We start from the raw sequence: 12,056 nt of genomic DNA, 5'->3' as shown, positions 1-12,056 counted from the left end.
TATCATACTTCCTGATTTCAAGCTATACTATAAATCTATAATCATCAAAACTTTATGATACTGACACAAAAACAGAAAAATAGACCAGTGGAACAGAATAGGGAGTCCAGAAATAAGCCCAAGCATAGTCACTCAACTAAGATCAGACAAGGGAGCCAAGAACACTCAATGCAAAAAAGACAATGTCTTCAATAAATAGTATTGGGATAATTGAATAAATTTAAGCGAAAGGATGAAACTGGACTCATATCTTACACACTTATAAAAATTAACTCAAAATGAATCAAAGACTTAAATGTAATACTTGAAAACATGAAACTCCTTGAAGAAAATTCTAAAAAAATATAGGAACAAAGCACACTGATATGAGTTTTGTCAATACTATTTTGAAATGATACAGAAAGCACAGGAAACAAATTCAAAACTAAACAAGCAAGACAACATCAAACTAAAACACAGAAGCAATCAGCAAACTGAGAAGACAGTGTACATATGGGAAAAAAATATTTGCAATCCATGTATCTGATAAGTGACTAATATCCAAAATATGCAAACAACTCATATAATTCAGAAAAAAAGATAGCCATTTCTCCAAAGAAGATGCACAAAAGATCAACAGGTACATAAATAGAAGCTCATTATTGCAAGTTATTAGGAAAATGCAAATGAAAAGCAAAATGAGTTATCACCTCACACTATTAGAATATGAACTGTCAAAAAGACAAGAGAAAACAAATGGTGGCTTGAATATGAACAAAATGACACTCTTGTGCACTGTGGGGAGCAGGGATGGTAAATTGGTACAACCACTAGGGAAAACATTATGAAAGGGCTTCAAAAAATCAAAAATAGAGCTACCATATGATCCAACAATTCTACTTCCAGAAGTATATCCAAAGGGAAACAAAAACACTAATGAAAAGATATCTACAACCCCAATTTCATAGCAGCAGTGTTTACGATAGCCAAGACAGGGAAACCTAAATGTCCATGAAAGGATAAAAGGATAACGAAGCTCTGGTAAATACATACGATGGAATGTTATTCAACCTTAAAGTGCAAAGAAATGCAAACATTTGCTACCACATGGATAGAGGACCTTTAAGCATTATGCTAAGTGAAATAAAGCAGAGAAAGACAAATACTGTATGATCTCACTTATATCCAAAATCTGAAAGAAAAAAAATACTGGTAGAAAAAGTATTCATAGTTCTCATAGAGAGAGTTCCAGAAAAACCTCTACTACTGCTTTACTGACTATGCCAAAACCTTTGGCTGTGTGGATCACAACAAACTGGAAAATTTGTAAAGAGTTGGGAACACCAGACCACCTTACCTGCTTCCTGAGAAATCTGTATACAGGTCAAGAAGCAATAGTTAGAACCGGACATGGATCAACAGACTGGTTCTAAATTGGGAAAAGAGTATGTCAGGGCTGTATATTATCACCCTGCTTATTTAACTTGTATGCAGAGTACGTCATGCGAAATGCCAGATTGAATGAAGCACAAGCTGGAATCAAGATTACCAGGAGAAATATCAATAACCCTAGATACACAAATGATACCACTCTCATGGCAGAAAGTGAAGAGGATCTAAAGAGCCTCTTGAGGAAAGGGAAAGAAGAGAGTGAAAAAGCTGGCTTAGAATTCAACATTCAGAAGACTAAGATCATGACATCTGGTCCCATCACTTCATGGGAAATAGATGGGGAAACAATGGAAATAGTGAAAGACTTTATATTTTGGGCTCCAAAATCACTGCAGATGGTGACTGAAGCCATGAATAAAAGACACTTGCTCCTTGGAAGAAAAGATATGACCAACTTAGTATATCAAAAAGAAGAGACATTACTTTGCCAACAAAGGTCCACCTGGTCAAAGCTATGGTTTTTCCAGTAGTCACGTATGGATATAAGAGTTGGACTATAAAGAAAGTTGAGTGCTGAAGAACTGATGCTTTTGAACTGTGGTGTTGGAGAAGACTCTTGAGAGTCCCTTGGACTGCAAGGAGATCAAACCAGTCAATCCCAAAGGAAATTAGTTCTGAATATTCATTGGAGGAACTGATGCTGAACCTGAAACTCCAATACTTTGGCCACCTGATGTAAAGAACTGACTCATTGGAAAAGACCCTGACACTGGGAAAGATTGAAGGCAGGAGGAGAAGGGGATGACAGAAGATAAGGTTGTTGGATGGCATCCCCAACTCAATGGACATGAGTTTGAGCAAGCTCCGGTAGTTGGTGATAGACATAGAAGCCTGGCATGCTGCAGCTCATAGGGTTGGAAAGAGTTGGACACGACAGCAACTGAACTGACTGACTGTAGAAAAGGAGCTCATACTTGTGGTTACCAGAAGAGGCAGTTGGGAGGATAGAGAACAGAAGGAAACTGGACAGAAAGTACAAACTTCCAGTTAGAAGATAAGTACGAGGGATGTAATGTACAACAAGATAACTATAGCTAACAGTGCTATATAACATATTAAAAAATTGTGAAGACAGTAAATCCTAACAGTTCTCATCACAAGAAAAATGTTTTCCCTTTTTGTCTTTCTTTTCTTTTTATTGTATTTAGGTGGGAGGATGGATAGCTGAAACTATTGTGATAATCATTTTACAATACGTGTAAATCAAACTATAATGCTGTATGCTTAAATTTAGGCAAGCATGTATGCCAATTGTTTCTCAATAAAACTGGAAAACAATGAAAGTGTTTGGGTTAAATTTAATACAATGTTTTAGAAAAACTGACAATGTTTATGTAATTTAAGTGACAGGAAATAATTGTCTATGAGCAAAAAATGATCTGTGCAAATGATTTATTTGAAGTGTTTTGCAATAGCCTTTAACAGTTTTAATCACTAAATCTATATTGGCAGACACTCATTTATTTGCTCATTAATTCAGGTTCTAGTTGGTCAGTGTATTACCTGCTCAGATATTCGTCACTCTCTAGTTGGCCCAAGGACTACCTCCCATCTGCTATATAACTTGCTTTTGTTTGAGACTTAGGCTTAAGTACAACAGGCAGTGAGAGGATGTGGTCTTCTTTGGTGATCCCCACTTTTCTCTTCCTGAGCTTTTCTTCTGTGGGATTGGCCCCAGATCCAGGGTCAACCATCCATGAAAATGACAACTACCCACCTTTTTGGGACCAAATTGATGGAGACATAGCAGAATTTCCAGTGCAGAATAACAAGATAATTGTTGATCCCTGGAAATATATGGATCGACTAAGAATATTTAAGATCCTTATAACAGAATCAAACAAATATTTTGCTTCATTTGGAAAAAATGATACAGGCAATGTGTTTTGGGCATTGGCTTTACTTTATGGAAGGCTATTTAAATCAGGTATGTACATTTGAATTATTCCCTAGGAAAATTGCTTTTGTCTTTCTTTGATGCTAGGAGTAGCATTGCAGCTAATCTATTTAAGTGTTACTGTCTGAATGCTCATGCATTCAGTCAATATAACCAATACAGTCAATATAATCGTTTATCTTTAAGTACTCAGTCTTTCATATTACCTAATCAAATACTTCTTTTAATTAGTAAAGTTATTTGTCACACCTTTGCTTTACATTTCATAGACTTCCTGGTTTAAACATTAATTCTTGCAGCTTTTAAAATAAATTCCTGTAAACTGAAAAAGCTTATTATTGTTTGAAGAAGAAATATCCCCTTCTAGATGAAAAAATAATCTTGTTTTTTACAAAGCCTGAGAGGCTTCTCAGATAAATGTGACACTATAAATAACTCTGTTTCATGGGGTGAGCTTTTTATAGGAAATAAGACAGAATTTCTTTTAGCTATGAAATCCAGAGTGAGGTTTCACATAAACTAAGGAACGGAACATATTTTCCCTTAAAAGCCTGGGCTTTGCCTCATAAATATTAGTGGAAAGAGTAATAAGATATGGCCCTCACTGCACAGTCTCTTTCCTGTTAGTTGTTAGGTTCAGGCAGGAATAAAGGGCTGAAAACAGAGGAACTGGTCCAGAATGCAGCACTCTCTACCTGCACTTAAACAAGTAAGATGGGGAGTCAAATGTGATGCTCAAAACCCAACATCCTCTCTGAGAAAGGGAAAAAGCTTCTCTCTTTTCTGCCTGAGTTGGGGTGAATTTTTCCATCTGTATTTTGCTCTCACTACTTCTTCAATCAATTGTCTATTATTGAGATCCTGGAACTGAATCAGCTTCCCATTCTCCTTTTTTAAATTGTCTTCTTTGGATGTTACTAGATGGAGTCTGGAATGAACCAAGGACTAGAAAGTGGTGCCTTCATTAGAAAAAAAAAAAAACAAAACTTTGCACATTTGAATTATTGCAATGAAGTCTTGATTGATTCAGGAAGAAAAGAAGGACCCATAGAGACTGCCTTGTGAAACACTCAACAGGTCCAGCTTAGTCAATAAGTAAAGAAAATAAATATGGTATAAGGAAAATAATAAAGAAAAACAGAAAAAATGCCAGAAAGGGTCTGTACAGGCTGGAATTTCTGAGAAGCTTTGAGCTCTCAAAGTGAATGAAATGCTATTCATATGAATAGACCATATCATTGGCAGGAATAACCCTCTTCTTACTCTTTGGTAGGGAGCATATGAGTCTTTTTCTTTCTTATGACTTTCTATTCAAGGTTTAACTCTTTTCACCTGCCCTGTTTACTCTGTAGATAGATTTTCAGAGCCTCCCAATAGTTCACGGTGTGCTTATGAGTCTGGAGTCTCTAGCTGCATATCTATCAACAGTGGCTGGGGAGGTAAGTGTTACATTTCACCATGCTTCTTTACTGATGTGTGGTTGTGGGCCTTGCTACCTCTGCTTTTCTATGGGAAGGCTAAGTTTGGTTAAATCTTGACATTTCCTTTGTAAACATATACAATTTTCTGTGCAATCTCCCAGGAGATGATCAATTTTAAAAAAAATATGAATGATAACTCTGCTATGGTGATATCTAAATTAATGACACATTGTCATTTTGTGTCAGAGATGTGGGCATGTGCTCAGTCGTGTCCAACTCTTTGAGACCTCATGGACTGTAGCCCACCAGGCTTCTCTGTCCAAGCAAGAATACTGGAATGGATTTCCATTTCCTACTCCAGGGGATCTTCTTGACCCAAGGATTGAACCCTCATCTCTTGCCATCTCTTGCATTTGCCGGTGGATCCTTTATCACTGCACCACCTAGGAAGCCATCATTCATTTTAGATAGATACTGGACTGTGAAGAAAGCTGAGATCCAAAGAATTGATGCTTTTGAACTGTGGTGTTGGAGAAGACTCTTGAGAGTCCCTTGGACTGCAAGGAGATCCAACCAGTCCATTCTGAAGGAGATCAGCCCTGGGATTTCTTTGGAGGGAATGATGCTAAAGTTGAAACTCCAGTACTTTGGCCACCTCATGCAAAGAGTTTACTCATTGGAAAAGACTTTGATGCTGGGAGGGATTGGGGGCAGGAGGAGAAGGGGACGACAGAGGATGAGATGGCTGGATGGCATCACTGACTCGATGGACGTGAGTCTGAGTGAACTCTGGGAGTTGGTGATGGACAGGGAGACCTGGCGTGCTGCAGTTCATGGGGCTGCAAACAGTCGGACATGACTGAGTGACTGAACTGAACTGAACTGAAAGAAGAAAACAATGCTTTCAAGTACCTAGTATTTCAAATTTTCTATTGCATATTCTATCCACTCCTAGTTTCTTCTACAACTAGCTATTATTTCACACTTACACATTACAGAACCTCACTTTAGCCATGTAGAGAGATTTAATTCAACTTTTGCCCTGATCTTAAATTAATATTCTCATAATACAGAAAATCAAGAAGAAGCTGAAAGAGGTTGAGTAATTTACTGTTTATCACAAAGTTAGTTATAGGAAGTCTAAACATTCATCTTTCTCTCTCAATTCATTTCCTTAATCACTTAAGTTTTCCTCCCTAAACCCCAAATTTGAAAAAACAGCAAGAATTTAATAATGATTTATTATTTCAATTGCAAGACATTTCATGCCTTAAAGACCAATTTCACTGTGGGGGACACCTAGCATATCTGCTCCTTCTGATTGGTTTATGCAGAAAAATATCTTCATTAGGTACAAAGTTTTGGAAAAGTGAATTTATAAATGTACTTTTCAAAATAAAGATTGTACTTGGCAATGAACAAAATTCTTCTAATCCAAAGTAAAGTTTATACTGAGAATCATCCCCTCAAAGGTGAAAATTAAGGCTAAAAATAGAAATAAGTGAAATGATGTCAACTAGTACACCAGGTTTCATTTAATGAGAAAATGACTTGTCATCAAAAGGCTTGAAAATATTCCTTGAAATACCTATCTATCAATTGTGTCTTCTCCCTTATGTTTTGTATCACCAGTATCTGGTTTCTGCTTGACATCTAATTAACAATCAAAATAGTTCTCTTATTGTCAAGCAGGAATGTGGAAGGATGTGCTTCATTAGCAGAAGGTGTGGATTCATGCCTGTGACCAAAGGATGGCTGAGGAGTAAGCCTAAGAATAACCCTGGCCCGGGAGCTGCCAGAATCCTGGTAGACAAGATGAACCGAGGAATCAAGAAGTAGATAAATAGTCCAAAAACAGAATGTACTAGAGTGAGGACTTGGTAGAAATGAATTAGCCTCAAGAACCAGAAGAAAGTCAAACTGAAAATGAGAAAATGTATTCAAGGTTGTTTGGGAAGAGATGTGGTTGGGATTTAGAACCATCCTTAAGAGAGCTCAGATAGAACAAGATGGTTATATCGAAATTTCTTCCTCAGTCTAGGCAAAGAATCTCCACAAATATCATCTACATATATATCCAAAATGAAGTAAATATTTTCCTGAGCCAAATCTGATTATTTACTTCCTATGTAAGGGGTAAATAAATACAGGACATAAATAATTTGGAACTGGATTGAACTAAGTAGATTCATATACAACTTTCTGTATCCAGAATGTGCCCCTAATAGAAACTTTCTTGACTGTGATTAACCCTAAGTTGTCATAATCATATGCATTTCCTAGAGCCAACAAATTCAACATGATAGTTTGGAGAATAAATAAGATAAATTATATAGATTAAGCATTAGTCATTTGGTTAACTCCTAGTTTGTATAGATAGTTAATAGCTCCAGATGTCTCCATCTTATTTTTTTACAGGCATTAGCTACTATGTGGTTATTATGTATTTCCTTGCTGCAATTGAATCTGAGTTTTTGGGGAATTTGCCATATGAGGTAGAGTTACTATCTCGAGAGGAGTACAGATCTAACTTCTGTTATTCAGTTGAGGAATGTCGTGCAGCCTATCCACAAGCTATGGATATAAACAACAGGTTTTATAAGGTAAAAGAATGTAGTGATATTTTTATGAATGGAATGAATGAAAACACTGAATGAAGTTCTTCTGTTGGGATTTATGATTTAAAAATAGACTAAACTTCACATTTATATGCATTTGAAATTATGTTAGAGCTTTGTCCCTTACCCCTCTAATTGTTCTGCTTAGTATCCTGAAGTGATCCTAAATAGTTAATAGCAAATTGGCATAATTGTATTTATAAAACATTTTTCAATAGAATTCATGTAATAATCACCAAATTATGTTTGCCTCAGCAAACAGAACAGCATAAATCTTTCTACAAAGCAAACAAAGTTAAATGACATCTTTAAGTGTTAAAATCTATTTTGAAAATAAATTTCATTTCTAAACAATCAGCTAGATGAGTGTGTCACATGTTCTTTTTCAGGAATTCATGATACTGGTAATTAAATGTATTTTAATTTACTTTAAAATCTTTTAATGACATAAATCTTATTCATTCTACAGTATCTACAATCCAGAAAGATAGTTTCCACTACCAGTGGTATTCCTCAGTATGACACAGATGAGGACACAGCGATCTTTAAGATGTGGGCGGCCCATCAAGCTGCTCTTGATGTGGCAAAACCGAAGTTCAGTGATGTGTAAGAGAATTGCTTTATGTGATGTAACCAAACTCTGTTTGTTTGTTTTTCCTGGCAGTTTTGGTTGCCTCAAATGTTCATTGCTCATATTTTCCATAATATCAGGAAATAGTTTTTCCAATTTTATTTGCAGTTCATCTAAGAGTCACATATCAGTTGTATATCTTGAATGTAGCTTTTCTTAGTTAATACTTGTCAGTACACTCTGTCAATGATGTCTCGTTAATTTGAAAAGTTTTCATTGTAGACTATTTTCTTAATTGTTTTCCTTTAATATTTAATTCTTTTTCTGGTTTGAAAGAAAAAACTTACCCAGTGATTTTCAATGGCTTGGTATTTGTTTGTATGTTTCTCTGTGTGTGTAGAGTCCTATTTATTAATATAGTTCATCACTAACTGTGATGTTTCTTCTCTCACCTCTACAGTGTTATCAAAGACTCTTCTCATCATGTCAACATTAGAGCAATACCTCTCAAAATCAATCATTGCCTTGAGTCTTCCCTTCTTATTAGGAACTTGAGCTGCCATCACCAAATACTATAAATTAGTTGGTTTACATCACAGAAATTTATTTCCTCAAAATTCTGGAGGCTGCAAGTTCAGAACTAGGGTGCCAGCATGGTCAACTTCAGCTGAAGGCCCTCTTTCTGGCTTGCAGATGACTGCCTTCTTGCCTCATGACATCTGTGTCTTCACATGGAGGGGAGAGAGAGAGAGAGAAAAAAATCTGCACTCTAGTCTCTCTTCCTCTTTAGTATGAACTTCAACATGTAAATTTTCAGACTATCATACCTTTTTTCTTAAATTTTGAACTCATGAGTTCTCAGTATTGTTGTCCACTCTGACATCATAGAACATGTTTTTAATATTTTATTCAGTTTTTATGGTTGTTTTCTGCAAAAGAGAATTGAGCATGCCATTTAAATCTTTAAATTAGATGAACTCAAGAGAAACCATCTGTGGTTTGTTTGTCCTCTGGCCTTGGCCTCTGTTATGTCCTATTCAAGAAGGTGATTTGATTACTGTGGCAAATTTCTAGCCCACTCCTTATTTCCTAGGAATTAGGAGCAATTATATAAGCATATACACACAGTAAACATGAGTCAATTATGTATGTTGTTGAAGAATTTTCAGAAATTGCTATTCGATAACCTATTTATTATACTGGTTCATAGCATCCAGCCCCTGAACTGTGTTTGTGGAAAACAAGTGACATTAGACATTAGTGGCACAGAAATTAGATATAGGAGAAACACAGTGAGAAAGCACCAAGAATAAATTAGTGGAAGTAAGATTGGTTAAGATGCTACAATTTTTTTTTAAATTGTGATTCAGAGTTTTGCCGTCTCTGTTGCTGTGTAATAGATTCTTCCCTGGTGGCTCAGAGGGTAAAACATCTGCCTGTAATGCAGGAGACGCGGGTTCGCCCGCTGGATGGGAAAGATCCCCTGGAGAAGGAAGTGGCAACCCACTCCAGAACCCTTGCCTGGAAAATCCCATGGAGGAAGGAGCCTGGTAGGCTACAGTCATTGGGGTAGCAAAGATTCGAACATTAATGAGTGACTTCACTTTCACTTAGATTCTTCAGCTAATGTAGGCACAATGTAGAAGATAGTGTGAGGATTAATTACAATATACTAAAACTGTAGGTTTGGTTCAGTCAACTATTTAATAAAGAGCATAAAATTCCTAAGGAACATGGGAGAAAAGACACATTTAGAGTTCAATTTGTGTTTAAATGAAATATTTTGTAACTCATGCAGCTAACTTTGTGTCCTTCCTTTAGCTCATTCTATTCTTCTGAAACTGAACGAGACTTCACCATGGACTTTCTACTGGCCGCAGAATTTATTGAGGCAGTATTATATCGCCCATACTTTGAAAGTTCAGCAGAATTCCTAGTGGGATTCCCACACAGGCTACTCACAGATCAGGATCGTAATATTCTCACAAGTAACTTCAGCAGACGGGAAAAAGCATTGATAACTGTAGTAAAACTCATTACAAAAATAAATAAAAGCACAGGTATGATTATGAGTTATACTATCCATGAAGCCTAAATAAACCAAAGTCATTTGAGAACTAAATATATTTAATGATCTGTTAAACAGGAATGATTGAGTACCTGCTATATTATAGATATATTGAGTAATATTACGACAGTTATGGAAAACTACCCTTCTAGGACCTCACACATCATGTAGCTTCTGCAATAGTGACAGTTTTAAAATCGACACTTTTGTATGTTCTTCTTAAAATTCTTATTGCTACCCCCAAAATATTCTGGGTTCTCGCTTAGGATTCAAAATTGCTAGTCTGTGAAAATCTGGCTCTTCATTATTGTTGTGTCAATCTCCCCTGTTTAAAGTGTGCTCATCCACCAAGACAGAGAATATAATAAGAAACAGAGATGGTTGGTGTGCAAGTACAAAGACTGGATGCAGAGAGACAGTTATATAAAATTTTTGAGCATCAATTAAATAATGGATATTAAGCTTTCTGTTTTCACACATCATTTTATTTGTTGTCCTTAGGTATAGTGTGAATTTTATAGCATTGTTTAAATTTTTGAAGAAAAAGTTCATTTGACATTAAATAACATGTCCAAAATGATATACTTTGTAAGTAGCTGAAGTAATCTTAAACTACAGCTTGTTTAAATTCAGTTTTTGAGGTTTTCATTTTTCTTACTGTCTAATATAACCTGTGTTGAAAATGTGAAAGTTTTGATGAACTAGTGAATCTTACACATTTAAATCTCAATCATTTAGAATTAGAACTGTGTTGACTCTTCAGTTCCAGCCCATTTTTTCATGGATTACTCCTAAGGATCAGGGAAGCTAAGTTGCAAATATCACTTAGTTTTAGTGACAGTTGGACAGCAACCAGGTCTCCATTCTCGCAGGAAAATGTTCATTCTAGAAATAAAGCATTACAAACAAGAGTAAGAAAGGAGTTATGATGGGTCTCAACAATTTGTGCTTAATTTGTTCCATAAGATATTGTGGTTATTACATTGTGTGAGAATTTTTTGAATACATCTCATTCTCAAATAAGGGAAACAGCTCATCATGTATTATATATGCTGCCAAATGAGCACGAGGAGAAATAGCCCTTCTTTTATGCTGTTAGATTGTCCAACACAATGCATTTCCCTGTATCCTTTGACAAGCCTAATGGTCAGACAGTGTTACTAATATATGACAAATCCTGTAATTAGAATTTTTATCTTGTTTTCTATATTTTTATATTTCAAAGTTGTATTCAAAATTTTATTAACTGGAAACATAAATGTTTCTATTTTCACAGGAGGTTTATTATTAACAATTTGGAAGAAGCTCATGACTTCAAAATTTGCTCGGGCTGTGGGACGTTTCTTCATTAAAAGGCTCCTCTTAATACCAATTGAGTAGCCTAAATTTATGCTATTATGTGTAGATTAGTTTAATTCCATGAATAAAAGCAATCAAATATTATAATGACTGCAAAAAGTTTGTTGTCTTTATTATCCCTGCTTTATCTTTGTATTTTCAAATTACCAGCCAATAATCCCCCTGCCACCTTCCCCTCAGAATTGAGTTACATACCTGGTTGAAGCTAATTAGTTTCATAGAATGCCTGTGTTACACATGAATATGTCAATATCTGTGCCAAAGACAGGTTACACTATTGATATTTAAGATTTTGATACTCATTCATAGATTGCCAGGTAAGCAGGGAAAATTCTCCTCTAAGAGATTATGCTTAGAAGATAGAACTTTGGGCATTGAAGAGACATTTTAAGTAATTTATATTCTAGGACTGAACTCCAAGTACATTACCATATGAGCACATTTTTCAATTCATGTAATGAATGAGGCTGCTATTTTAGTGCCTGAGCATATGGAGAAGTCATTTCACCATCAAGTAGAAAATTTCTGAGCTACTCTAGTGTAAGACCCAGTTCCCCTCAGTCAGTCTCTCCAATCAGGAAGCTTCCATAAGCCTCTTATCCTTCTCCATCAGAGTGCAGACAGACTGAAAACCACAATCACAGAAAAATAACCAATTTGATCACATGGACCACAACATTGTCTTAATGAA

General features: G+C 35.8%; 1 protein-coding gene across 2 annotated transcripts; it reads left to right on the top strand.

Moving 5' to 3' along the window:
- Positions 1-3,034: 3,034 nt before the first annotated feature.
- LOC120862767 (protein LEG1 homolog) lies at positions 3,035-11,448 on the top strand. 2 transcript variants are annotated; one of them, XM_040238866.1, is made up of 6 exons: positions 3,035-3,358; positions 4,681-4,767; positions 7,168-7,352; positions 7,837-7,973; positions 9,760-9,998; positions 11,283-11,448. In XM_040238866.1, the coding sequence occupies exons 1-6, from the start codon at positions 3,043-3,045 to the stop codon at positions 11,384-11,386; spliced, it is 1,068 nt and encodes a 355-aa protein (XP_040094800.1). In that variant the 5' UTR covers positions 3,035-3,042; the 3' UTR covers positions 11,387-11,448. The 2 variants fall into 2 exon arrangements, with proteins under 2 accessions (XP_040094800.1, XP_040094801.1); XM_040238867.1 differs by lacking the exon at positions 9,760-9,998.
- The last annotated feature ends 608 nt before the right edge of the window (positions 11,449-12,056 follow it).

Source organism: Oryx dammah, unplaced genomic scaffold (assembly GCF_014754425.2).
Source record: "Oryx dammah isolate SB20612 unplaced genomic scaffold, SCBI_Odam_1.1 HiC_scaffold_4, whole genome shotgun sequence".
NCBI lineage: Eukaryota > Metazoa > Chordata > Mammalia > Artiodactyla > Bovidae > Oryx > Oryx dammah.
This window is presented reverse-complemented; position numbering and strand designations above follow the sequence as displayed.